Consider the following 12,630-nt stretch of genomic DNA (forward strand, 5'->3'; position numbering starts at 1 on the left):
CTGCTCAGAGAACGAATTATCTCGGGATCGTTTGGGATTCGGTTACGATGCGGGCACAAATGTCTCCCGCTCGAATCGAGACCATTCGGCAGACCATGACCAAAGTCAAGCTAGGCCAAGATCGTACTGTTCGACAGTATCAAAGAATGTTAGGTCTCATGGCATCAGCCTCCACGGTGATTCCTCTGGGGCTGTTGCACATGAGACCGTTTCAGATGTGGCTAAAAGCCAGAGGTTTTCATCCAAGAGCCAATCCTCAAAGGCTAATAAAAGTGACGCGCCGCGGGCTTCGTACACTATCTCTGTGGCTCAGACCCCGGTTCCTCGCCTTGGGTCCCACTTTAGGGGCGCCGTGTCGTCGCAAACTGCTAACGACAGACGCCTCCCTGACAGGCTGGGGTGCGGTCTTGGATGGCCGTCCAGCTCAAGGGGAATGGGAGGGTCATCAGCTCGATTGGCACATCAATTGCCTCGAGCTGATGGCCATATTTCTGGCTCTGAAATATTTTCTCCATCAATTGAGGGGCTGTCATGTCCTAGTGCGGGTGGACAACACAGCAGCAGTCTCGTATATAAATCACCAGGGAGGTCTGCGCTCACGCAACCTGAACAGAATAGCGAGGCAGATTTTTCTCTGGGCCCAGGGCAAGTTCCTGTCACTCAGGGCAGTATACATCCCAGGGCATTTGAATGTAGGAGCAGATCTATTGTCCAGACAGACACTACCGACGGGGGAGTGGAAGCTCCACCCAGAAGTAGTGAAACAGATTTGGACCAAATTTTACGAAGCGGAGGTGGACCTCTTCGCCTCACAACAGACAGCGCAATGTCCCCTCTACTTCTCTCTGAGTCACCCGGCTCCTCTGGGTCTGGATGCGATGGCGCACACATGGCCCAAGATGCGCCTGTATGCGTTTCCTCCAGTTTCTCTGCTCCCGGGAGTTCTAGCCAGAGTTCGCCAACAAGGGTCTTGCCTCTTGCTGATAGCGCCACGTTGGCCGAACAGAGTGTGGTTCTCGGAGATAATAGCTCTCCTCGACGGCTCGCCGTGGGCGATTCCGGAGAGGAGGGACCTTCTGTCTCAGGCGGAGGGCACGATATTCCATCCCAGGCCCGACCTGTGGAATCTTCATGTTTGGCCCCTGATGGGAACCAATTAAGAGACACTGGGCTTTCGCCGGATGTTATTGAGACCATTCTGAGTGCTAGGGCTTCCTCTACTAGAAGAAGTTATGCTATTAAATGGGGTGTTTTTGAAAGGTGGTGCGTTGAACACAATGTAGATCCAGTTAACTGCCAGATTGCTTCAGTGCTGGACTTCATGCAAGAGAAATTATCAACAGGCACATGTCCTGCCACTCTTAAGGTTTACGTGGCCGCTCTTTCGGCTTGCCACGCCTTAGTTGACGGGGCGCCACTTGGGAGACACCCTCTGCTCTCACGCTTCCTTCGGGGAGCCAGGCGGCTGAGGCCTCCAGTAAGAACCAAGATCCCTTCATGGGACTTAGCTATAGTTCTTGAGGGTCTGGTTGACACCCCCTTTGAACCAATAGAATCAGCGTCTGATAAACTTCTGACTCTAAAAATGGTTTTTCTGATGGCAATAACTTCCTTGAAGAGAATTGGGGATATGCAGGCTCTGTCTATCTCGCCATCCTGCTTAGACTTTGCCCCAGGTATGGTGAAAGTGATTTTGCATCCACATCCTGATTACCTGCCTAAGGTTCCGTTTTCGGCTGTACATACTGTCACTCTTGAGGCTTTCTGCTCCCCGCCGTTCTCAACGCCGGAGCAGGAGAGATCTCATAGGCTGTGTCCAGTCCGTGCTCTTCAGGCTTACGTCCACCGCACTAGCCAGTGGCGTAAGTCGGAGCAATTGTTCGTCTGTTATGGGGGCAGCAACAGAGGAGGAGCTGCTACCAAGCAGACTATGTCTCATTGGGTCAGGGATGCTATCGCTCTTGCTTATGAGGCGCGTGGGCAAACTTCGCCTATAGGTCTTAGAGCTCACTCCACCAGGGGGGTCGCCTCTTCTAGTGCTCTGGCAAGGGGGGCCCCTTTGCAACATGTTTGTGATGCGGCAGGTTGGTCCTCTCCGCACACATTCATAAGATTTTATAGTTTGGATGTTCATTCCACTCCGGGCTCTCATGTCCTTGAGTCAACATCGCAAGCTAATGTCTAGGCCTTCTTACGTTCTTGTGAAACACACCTGCACAACCGTGGGAGTCCAGACATGTTCAAGCACGGCGGCGTGGGTATTCTCGTTCCCAATGCGCTGAGCAGCGCAGCATCGATTGTAGCTTTCGAAAGGGAACGTCTCCGGTTACTTATTGTAACCTTGTTCCCTGAGAAAGCGGAACGAGATGCTGCGCTACTTTGCCGTGCTGAAGATGTCCCGGGACTGCTCTTCAGACAAAATATCCTGACGATGCACCTGTGGCTCATCTACTTATAGCCTCGTGTCGCGGGGGCGCGCCGATGACGTCACCGACCGAGGCTATATTACCTCCGGGTCAATTCCATCGACGTGTTATACACACTATTCACAGCTGGTCACGATAAAATATGTTCCCAATGCGCTGAGCAGCGCAGCATCTCGTTCCGCTTTCTCAGGGAACAAGGTTACAATAAGTAACCGGAGACGATTTTCATGACCATTTTCCACCCTCTCTGTGATCCTTGGCATTATATTGACTGGAAGGTTTTTTTTTTTTTTTTTGCTGCTGTGCTTCTAAAATGTAAATGCTTCTTTGCATATGAAATGAGAGATAATGCTTTGCTTCAAGCCGTGAACTGTGAGTTTGCTTTCGGGTCCAGTATGGTTTGTGCTGCCCTTGCTGCCTGCTGCATCTTTCAAAAACAGCTTTTTTGCACCGACTGCATTACATTATGTCAGCTAAAATAAAATTCAAGCTGAAATGTACCTCTCATACTGTTAAGATCAGACTGAAATGATCAGGGTCCTTAAAAATAAACCGCAGCCACTCGTTTGTAATGAGCGTATCCTTAAGAATATGTAGGGAGACAAGCGCTACACACAGACTTCCCCACATTTGATAGTTCTTCTAGTGTTTAGGAATAATAAGCATAGCACTTTCTCCTTTTTACTCAAACATGATGGAGTGGGTCAATTTTCAGAACACCAAATACACTCTTAAAAATAACGGTTAAGAGGGTTTTCTCATCTATGCCATAGACGAACAATTTTGGGTTCCCCAAAAAACCTTTCAGTGAACAGTTCTAAAAAAAAACAAAAAAAAACTTTTTTGTGGTATCCTAGTGTGAAGAACATTTTAATAATCTAAATAACCCTTTTTTTAACCATAAACCTTTTGTGGATAAAAAGGTTCTATGGATTCTGATTTTTTTTTTTTTTTTTTTAAGAGTAGGCACTGTTGACGTAAATTTGGTCGGTTATTGTAATCCAGTGATTCTGCAGCAAGCCAATTTTGCAGCGACAGTAAAGATAAATGTGATTGCTGTTTAGACAGAGTAATTACTAAAGTATTCCCATGAAAAACTAGAAAAGTAATTAGTAATACTAATGACTTATTTTGAGTAACTTCCCAAACTCTCTGTAAATTTGTGAGAATTAGACAGGCCCTAGACTAATGGTAAATGCTCAGGGTTGCTGAAAGTCTAAAGCTACAATACATAAACACAATGACAGACAAAAAGGTCAAAACCCACAAGGCAATGGCACAAACTTAGGGCTCTTGAATCTTGCCGAAATAAGCCAGACACTAGCTCCGTAGAAAATGGCTCACACACTCCCCTGCCATATCAACAGTCAGTTCCTGACTCAAAACTACAACCTGCCTAACAACAATCTCCATTCAAACTCATGCGCAACCCCACTCCAATGCTAGACTTCAGATTCCATCAATGTGTGCTATGAGGATGAAACCCTTCCAACAATATGCCACATTAATTTGCATGGGTACTAAGATTCGGCCTTGAAATTCCCTGTAAAATGAACATCCAGAGGTTTCAGAGGGGTTGCGGAGCACAATAATGAACTCCATCTGAATAGAGAATTTGAGAGCAGAGGCTTTCATAAAAATAAAAAAAGAGAAAAAATGCTCAGAAATGCAGTGGGACAATTTGTATAAAAGGCTAATAAAGCTTTTAAAACATTGCTTAACAATTACATTTTTATATTTTATTATAAAAAAGTCATATTTGTCAGCAAACAGAAGGATGTAACACAAAGGTAACTTCCACAAAGGGTGTTTATTTGCAGGTAAGTGCAGGAAATAAATGATGCAAGCAGGTGGGAGACTGAGTTCATTAACCCCCTGAGGTCGACAATCGCGCCGGCGCGATAGGCTCGCTTTTTTTCAGTTCAGTTCAAAAGAAATTAATTTTGCTCTGTTGACTTTGATATTACAAGCAAGTTTCATACATCAATCGATTCTGTTAAATGTGTATTATTTTTGTGTATACTCACAATAAAAACAAAGTGTTGTGCTTTTTGCCAAATAAAGAAAAATAAACGTGATGCGAGTTCTGCCTTCTCTCTGTCAGTGAAGACCATTCTGAAACGCGTCCGAAAATGAACTGTAACTCAGCGAATACTCAGTCAAACAGGCATACAGACACACAGGCATGAAGATTGAATTCTCTTCTTTTAAATGAGGTAATTTATATAAAAAACAAATATTCTCATCTTGTGAAATCTTTATTAAAAGAGAGCGATTCCAGTCTAGCTAATTAGAGCTCATTCAAATGTAATGTGAACACGCCCACGGAGAGCGCGTGCTATTCAAACGCAAATTACTGAGGCAATCCAAGCAAACCTGTGAACGCCCCCATATCAGGTCGAGAAAACACAAGTTTAATCATTGTAGCCTACGTGTTTACACCATCTGGCAGCGCTGTGAGGAATAATAATAATGGAAAATCTACCTCAGAGTGCGGGTATTGCAGGAGAGAGGATCCGAATATGTAGTAAGTTTTTTTTTCCTTCTCAAGTTAATCGCGTTTCTGTGAATGAATGAACGGCAGCCGCAGAGATGCGCGCTGTTTACCACAGCTCGCAAAAAGACAGTTTAAATTTAAATTGCGTCTCTGTGTGAATGAATGATGATGTTTTAGCAAACTGTATTGCTATACTTAGTTGAGTAAAAATCGACTGAAATATGTTGAAATAAAATGTAGGCTATTTGTAAGCAACGTATTAAACTGAAAATTAACATTTATATGCCCTAATATTTCATAAAAACAACGTTACAGTCAGGCGTTTCTGTTTGTGAATGAATGTTTCGGTTTTAGCAAACTGTATTGCTATACTGAGTAAAAATCTACTGAAATATGTTGAAATAAAATGTATTTGTATAAGCAACGTATTAAACTGCAAATTAACATTTATATTTCTTATAATAAAAATGAAAGACCTATGTTACAGACATATGAAAGACAACATTTCGTTGATTAGTTTTGGATAGATTATACATTTTTACTGTAAAATATCTGCCACCTCAAATAAGCTTTTGTTTGCCAATATTTGCTCATGTTAAATATAGTATGTTTTGTGAAAAATAAAGTAATCAAATAATCAATCAAATCCTTAACTTTGAAATATGTATGATAAAATGTATACTTTAGTTTTTACAAAGAAAGATTACACTTGAATTGTTGTTGTAATTGTAACCTTTTTAATAAAAAAATATATTTACAAGGTAGATGTAAACAAACTATTAAAAGGTAAATATAAGCCTTTTCTTTAAATAATTTTTATTGTGTTTTATTAGTGACAAATTTGGGGAGAGGATAAATATTCCAAAACTGAAAATACAGTATGAGAATTAACTGCACAATTACTAGACATGTTTTCCTTGGATATTATAGGCCAAATTGCAAGCACAATATGTGGAAAAATAAAAAAGAATAGAGATGCTTCCAACTGTTGCTCTTGCATTCTTGTGGCTCAGTGACTCACCTGAATGAATGGCTAATTAAGTATGCAGGCCCCATTGTCTCCTCAGGTGTGAACCACTAAATATGCATGATCGTTGACGCCCACTCCGCATATTGCCTTTCCAAACAGAAAGTGCTTTGCAAAATTCAAATCAATGTATTGTGTTATGTGAATGATAAGGCAGGGTGATTTTCACATCATTTTGAAGAAAAAACACTAGGTGATGACATCCATTAGACAAAAGTCTTATTGGCACATATTTAGAATGTGTTTTATGGCCTTATTTCAGAAACTTTAGTTTTTAGTTTTTTCAATAACCATGCATAAACATTATTCTCTCAAAAATGCAGACATGTACATTCTTGTTGCTCACATATTCTGGTAGCCCTGTTTGTGCTAAATAGTGTGTAATTTTTTTTTGCCATTAATATGTTTATAAGCAACTGAAAAAAGCACAAATGTCAGGGCATGTCAGAACATCTCAAGGACCCCAAAAACACCTTAGACCCCAGACGGTTAAATAGCAGCAAACACTTAACTGCGAATAACAGTTCTTGATATTATACAGGTGCCGACTGATGCAAACTGGATGGCTGGAGACTGAAGAGGACTGAAGATGACAGATGACGACTGAAGACAGAAGATGACTGATGATGACTGATGATGACTGAAAACGGAAGATAATAAAAGACAGGATCGTAACTGGTAAGTATCACAGGAAGGTAGTTGTGTAAGTAGCTCGGTATGGATCAACAGGTAAGTAAACATGCTAGTGTCCAACGAGACCAAACAATGAGGTTATGCAAGGCGAGTGTCTTGTCTTGATGAGGTGATAATTAGTGGCAGGTGTGATGATGGCTGACTGAGTGCAGGTGGGAGTCAGGAGGGATGCTGGGAAATGTAGTTCTGTGGTGACTGGGCTGGTGACTGAGGATTGTGACAGTACTACCCCCTCCAGGAAGGTGCGACCTCGCGTCAAAATAAATCCAACTGGGGAGGAAGAAGCCAGGACAGGATGAGCAAGGGTAGAATCCAGAGCAGAAGGTCCATGATGCTGGGCGGAGTTGAAGACTCCCAATGTGGAGCTGGCAGAACAGTAGATCCCCACAGTGGAGCTTTAGACCTCCAAAGGCGGCGACAAAAACCACCACCATCAGAGCAGACAAACCTAACCCCAGGCAGATCGGTTGGCTAGAGACCATCAGGAGGATTAGCTGGCTTAATGTCTGGAGGGGCAGTTGGCTTGAGATCGTCTGGAAGGGCAGCTGGCTTGAGAACGTCTGCATGGGTGACAGGCTTGAGAACATCTGGATGGGTGACAGGCTTGAGAACGTCTGGAGTGCCAGTAGTAAGCCGGGTGTCTGGAGTGCCGACTGGAAGACGGGCGTCTGGAGTGCCAGCTGGCTTGCTGATGTCTGAAGGGCTAATTTTGACAGACCTAATAAAACAAAGACAAACAGAGTTCAAGGGCAACCATCAAGGCTGCGACGAGGGGACCTTGATCGGCCTATGTGGCCTTGGCGAGGGGACTTTGATCGGTCTCTGTGGCTGTGGCGAGGGGACTTTGATCAGCCTCTGTGGCCGTGATGAAGGATCTTTGACCTCTGTGGACAGAGGACAACCTCCATGGCTACATCAAGGCAAACTGGAAATTCGGTATGACAGACAAATCATCTAGACAGACAAAAAACTTAAGAATGACCTTCTTAGTCGCATAAGGGCAAACAGGAAACTCGTAAACGGCCTCCGTGGTCGCATCTAGACAGATAGGAAACTCAAGAACGACCTTTTTAGTCGCATCAGGGCAAACAGGAAACTCGGGAACGGCCTCCGTGTTCGCATCCGGACAGACAGGAAACTGGAGAAAGATCTTCTTAGTCACATCTGGGCACACCGGAAATTCTGGAACGACCTCCGTGGTCGCATCTGAACAAACCAAAAATGTGAGGACGACCTCTGTGGTCACTTCAGGGCATACAGGAAACTGAAGAACGACCTCCATGGTCACATTTGGGCATACAGGAAACTGGGGAATGACCTCCATGGTCGCATTTGGGTAAACAGAAAACTCGTGAACGAACTCCGTGGTCGCTTTAGGGCATACAGGAAGTTCACTGATGAATACCGCCACTTCGATAAGAGTTTGAGTGTGCAGCCCAGACACACATGATGGCCACTGCCATGCACACAGTAGTAGAAGGGTCTCTGAATCCCCTGGATTTGGAACTATATGGCTGGGTTCAGGCATGATGGCAGTGACATCAGGAGACTCAGGCATATAATCCAGGATAGAACTCTGCCATGGTGGCCATGTTGGTTGAGGAATCTGATGGTAGAGCAGTCACTGTGCTGAGCTCTGGGACGAGAGCACGCTCTGGGCTGGGCTCTAGGACAAGAACGGGCTCGGGACTGAACTGTGGGGCTAAAGCGGACTCTGGACTGAACTCTGGGGCTGGAGTCATCATTGGACTCTGGTCAGGGGCTGGAGCCATTACTGGACTCTGGTCAAGGGCTGGAGCCATCACTGGACTATGGTCCAGTAATAACTGTAAATAACAATAACTTTAATGCCTCCATCCCCACTGGATGCCATGTAAACTGTAAAGACCCCTAACGGGTCATCTTCACTGTCTACATTTTGATCCTCCGTTTCCACGTACTGGGCCTTGGCGGTCTTTCTCCTATTCCGACATGCTCTGGAAATATGCCCTGTCTTGGAGCACGCATGACATTTCTCATTTTTGAATCGGCATTCCTGAGGTGAGTGTCCCCCTCCCCCACAACGGTAGCATCTCTGTTCGCTGTCCCCTTCCTGATAATTTTTCAGTTTTGGATTCTCATTTCCATGTCTAAAGTGGCGTTGTCCTTTGCTTCCAAGATATGATTTAGAGACTTGATTTACAGCTGCAGCCTGTACTTTTCCCAAGATTTCAAGTGAATTCTTTGACGCCATCTCCATTGTCAATGCTATCTTACATGCTCGGGCAAACGTCAGCTCTCTTTCCGCCAGTAATTTCCTTTGAATCGACTCAGCGGACAGTCCACTCACCAGACGATCTCTCAATGCGTCATCTAAATGAGTTCCATATTCACAGTCCTTTGACAATTGTCTTATTGCCACTATGTAATCCGTCACTGACTCTGTTACTCTGTCACTGTTACATGAAATAACATATTTCTTTATAAAGCTACTTTTTGTTATGTCTATTTGATGCTTTTCTCATTTAACACAATAATTACTTTAAATTATCTTTTAGGAGTAATTTCTCTGGAATTTCTAATGTATTTAGTCAAATGTTGCCATTCATGCTAAGGTCAATTACATAAACTGTTTTTAGAGTCAGCCTAATTGAGATCCTTATTGAAAACTCTTTCTGAATCTAACGTCAACATCATATCTCACATTTGTGACTTTATTTCTCGTAACTGACTTTAGACTTTATAAAAAACTTTATATACTTAATACTTGTACTTGACTATTTTAAACTTTATTTCATGATTAGCTTTCTTCATGAAAATTCAGCTTGTAATTTGCTGCATTTAGTATAATTTGCTACAATTTTAGTAGCTTGTAGTGTCGCCAACTGCTAGCTTGACTATAGTTAAACTAAAATATTAATACCTGGTAGTTTTATAAGCAACAGTTTCAAAATAGCTTTCCCAACACTGTCTATAGTTTAGTCTCAAGATTCTGAATGGCTCAGAATACAGTGCCAGTCAATGGGCCAGATTTATTATGTGCTAGGCATGCAAAAATAAAATAAATAAATAAATAAATAAATCAATCAATCAATCAATCAATCAATCAATCAATCAATCAATCAATCAATCATAAGTCTCATCACTTAGAAAAGTATTAGCACACCTCTCCTCAACTAGCCACATGATTTGCGGTTTCATTCATGTCTATAGCACAAATGGATTGTTTAAATCCCTAACCATATGAATGAGCAATAGTTGCCTTAAACTCCAATAATGAAAAACAGATGGCCACAAAAAGAGTTAGGGAGTAAAATAATTTTCCTCATCTTATTTTAAATGCAAAAGACCGAGTAAGGAAGAAGTAGGTGTAGGGGGGAAGAGAAAGAAAAGAGCAAAAGACTGTTGGGTTGCGTCTCAGGTACATGCCTTCATTCGTTTCAGTGGATTATTCATTTCCTTTTGAAGTGAAGCTGCTCGCCCAGCGAGGAATGTCTGAAAGGCAGCTGAAAGGAGACTCTCATATTTCTCCAAGAGCAGCTTGTCATCTGGGGGGTAAATACATCTGTGCAGAGAGAGGGAGAGGGAGAGAAAAAAGCTTTATCTGATTATCTGATTTAGCAGCCTGGTCTGCCTGCTTTTCTAATCACTTAAACAAACCTCAATCGTTCTTTTCACACATGCATTTGTCCATTAATGCTGTGTTATATACTAATGATTAATAAACGTGTCTTTATATTAGACGTTAAGACTAAACAAAAGCCAGAGACGTGTAAACCTTTGTCTATATCTGTATGATGGATCTTCAGATCAGCGCCATATTGGGTTGTGTATATAATCAAAACCAGCAACTGGCTTTGCTTCGGGACCCAGATTTTAAATTAGACATCAGACGGCAACACTCTACAGTACCAAAATTGTGCAAAATAAAAAAAACCTTTAAATGCATTTATATTACTCGTAACACTTTACAAGAAGTACATGTAGTTAAAGTAAGTTAATTCAGTATTTATTAATGCAGTATTTATTGATCTTTTAAACTTTGTTAATTTTAGATGATAAAAATACAACTGTCTATTGTTAGGTCATATTAATAAATGTTTAAATTAACATTAACTAAGATTAATAAATAAAGATTAATAAAGTATTTTTCATTGTTAGTTCATGTTAACTAATGTAGTGAAACAACACATTACATTACATACTAATCTAATTAAACTTTATTGTAAAGTGCTACCATATAACCATGAATTAGACTAATAGAAATTAGAAAACAATTTAAATTCTATATAAACAGAAACAACATCATAAGTGTGATTTACCTGTTTAGATTGAACCAACAACAGGCTAAAAATTGTATTAGCTATTATTACTATTAGCTATTTAACCAGTCACAAATCTGTATTTGTCCCAAAGTACTGTAGAGTTTGATTGGACAGCCTTTGACGTCAGCAACAAAACATATGGGTAGTGTTTTCTCTCCCTTTTAAATGTTGATAATGTAAGGCATAATGTAGAGATCATAAGATGATTTTGACTGTCAGACTGCAATAATTATCATGATTATTATCCTAGCTACTTACCACATAAATTAACCTTAAATATAAAGAATTGAGTTAAAATAATGTTATTATGTGAGAACAAAAAGACGACAGAGTGATATGAGAGGCATGAAACTAGCACAGTGTTGAACATTTTACCATTCAGCATATTCCAGAAAACTGTGTAATAAGTGTAATGTAATAATGTAATAATTTATTTTGCTATCACAACTTTTCTACATTTTTCTACAAAAAACACGTTTTATTTTATTTTTATTTATTTGTTTTGTATTTAGCATCGTTCTTTCCTTTTTTAGAACAGACTGACCACAATTTGAGATCCTCTGATCAAAATAATAGGCACCTCAATCTAAATAAATAGTGAAGGTGGAGCAAGTGACATGTTATACCTCCCACATTTCTGTCTAATAAACTAATACTCACTTGGCGTGTGACATTTAAAACGGCTCTTTTGGATTCTGGCTTCAATGTAATCAAAAGCTCAAGTAATGTAAATTTTCAGATCAGAAGATAAACCGCCCCAAATCCATTAAGAGCTACAAGCACGATGGACAAACTTATGCGGGAGAAGTAATCTAGTAAGAGTAAGTGGGCTTAGTCTTCGGCATATGGCACGCTGAAATCTGGGTCTGACCCACAAACCTCAAACACTTTTTTTTCATGTTTCAGCATCTTTTGGGGTGTTTTTATAGAGTTGAACAGAACAGCAGTTACACGTATGAACATAAAATGACCTATTTAAGAAAAGGCATTTGTTTCATATTCCTCCTCTGTGGCTCTGACGTATTAAGGAGCGATTTGTTGCAATTACGAAGTGACTCATGGTGTGTAAAATTCAGCATATGCTAAATGGTGCAGTTTCACTATGAAGAAGCCACCCTACCTCTTCAGTAAATACAAATGGTTAGTTGAGATGCTTCTGTAATGAGGTCAGGTTAATCAAATCTTCGTTTGAAAGATCCTGGTGTCTGAATTTAAATGTAACATGAGGTCAGGTTAATTAAATCTTCGTTTGAAAGATCCTGGTGTCTGAATTTGAATGTAACAACTGACAAGAGTAATAAAATGCAAGAAGCATTTGGCTGCTAAGGAATTTGGTTTCTTTACAAAACATTAGTAGTCATTAAAGGAGCAACTTGGAGTTGTTTAATGTTCTGAAGAAAGCGATTTCCTTGTCTGAAAAGAATATATAAAAAGACTGGCAACTTTTGGTGCTTCAACACCAGGGCTCTTAAATTACTGGTCATGAGTGAGGTAGTACATATTGCAAATATATTTCATTTTTATGTCATTATATATGTCATTTTCCTTGTGGCCTTGAATGAATGAATGAATGAATGAATGAATGAATGAATGAATGAATGAATGAATGAATGGTATTCCGTTTTATATTTTTTTTAACATGGCTTTTAGTGTAACTACTTTTTTAGTAGTATAAATGCAAAT

The 12,630-nt window shown here is 40.9% G+C and overlaps 1 protein-coding gene across 2 annotated transcripts in view; it reads right to left on the reverse strand.

The window, feature by feature from the left end:
• The window catches only part of ttll7 (tubulin tyrosine ligase-like family, member 7), a 177,777-nt gene that overhangs the window by 46,595 nt on the left and 118,552 nt on the right, over nucleotides 1-12,630 (reverse strand). For both annotated transcript variants that reach the window (XM_079857474.1, XM_079857473.1), the window contains exon 12: nucleotides 10,052-10,187. In XM_079857474.1, coding sequence (XP_079713600.1) covers nucleotides 10,052-10,187 — 136 coding nt within the window. The remainder of the gene's footprint in view (nucleotides 1-10,051; nucleotides 10,188-12,630) is intronic.

This window comes from Squalius cephalus (assembly GCF_949319135.1).
Source record: "Squalius cephalus genome assembly, chromosome: 22".
Taxonomy (NCBI): Eukaryota; Metazoa; Chordata; class Actinopteri; order Cypriniformes; family Leuciscidae; genus Squalius; species Squalius cephalus.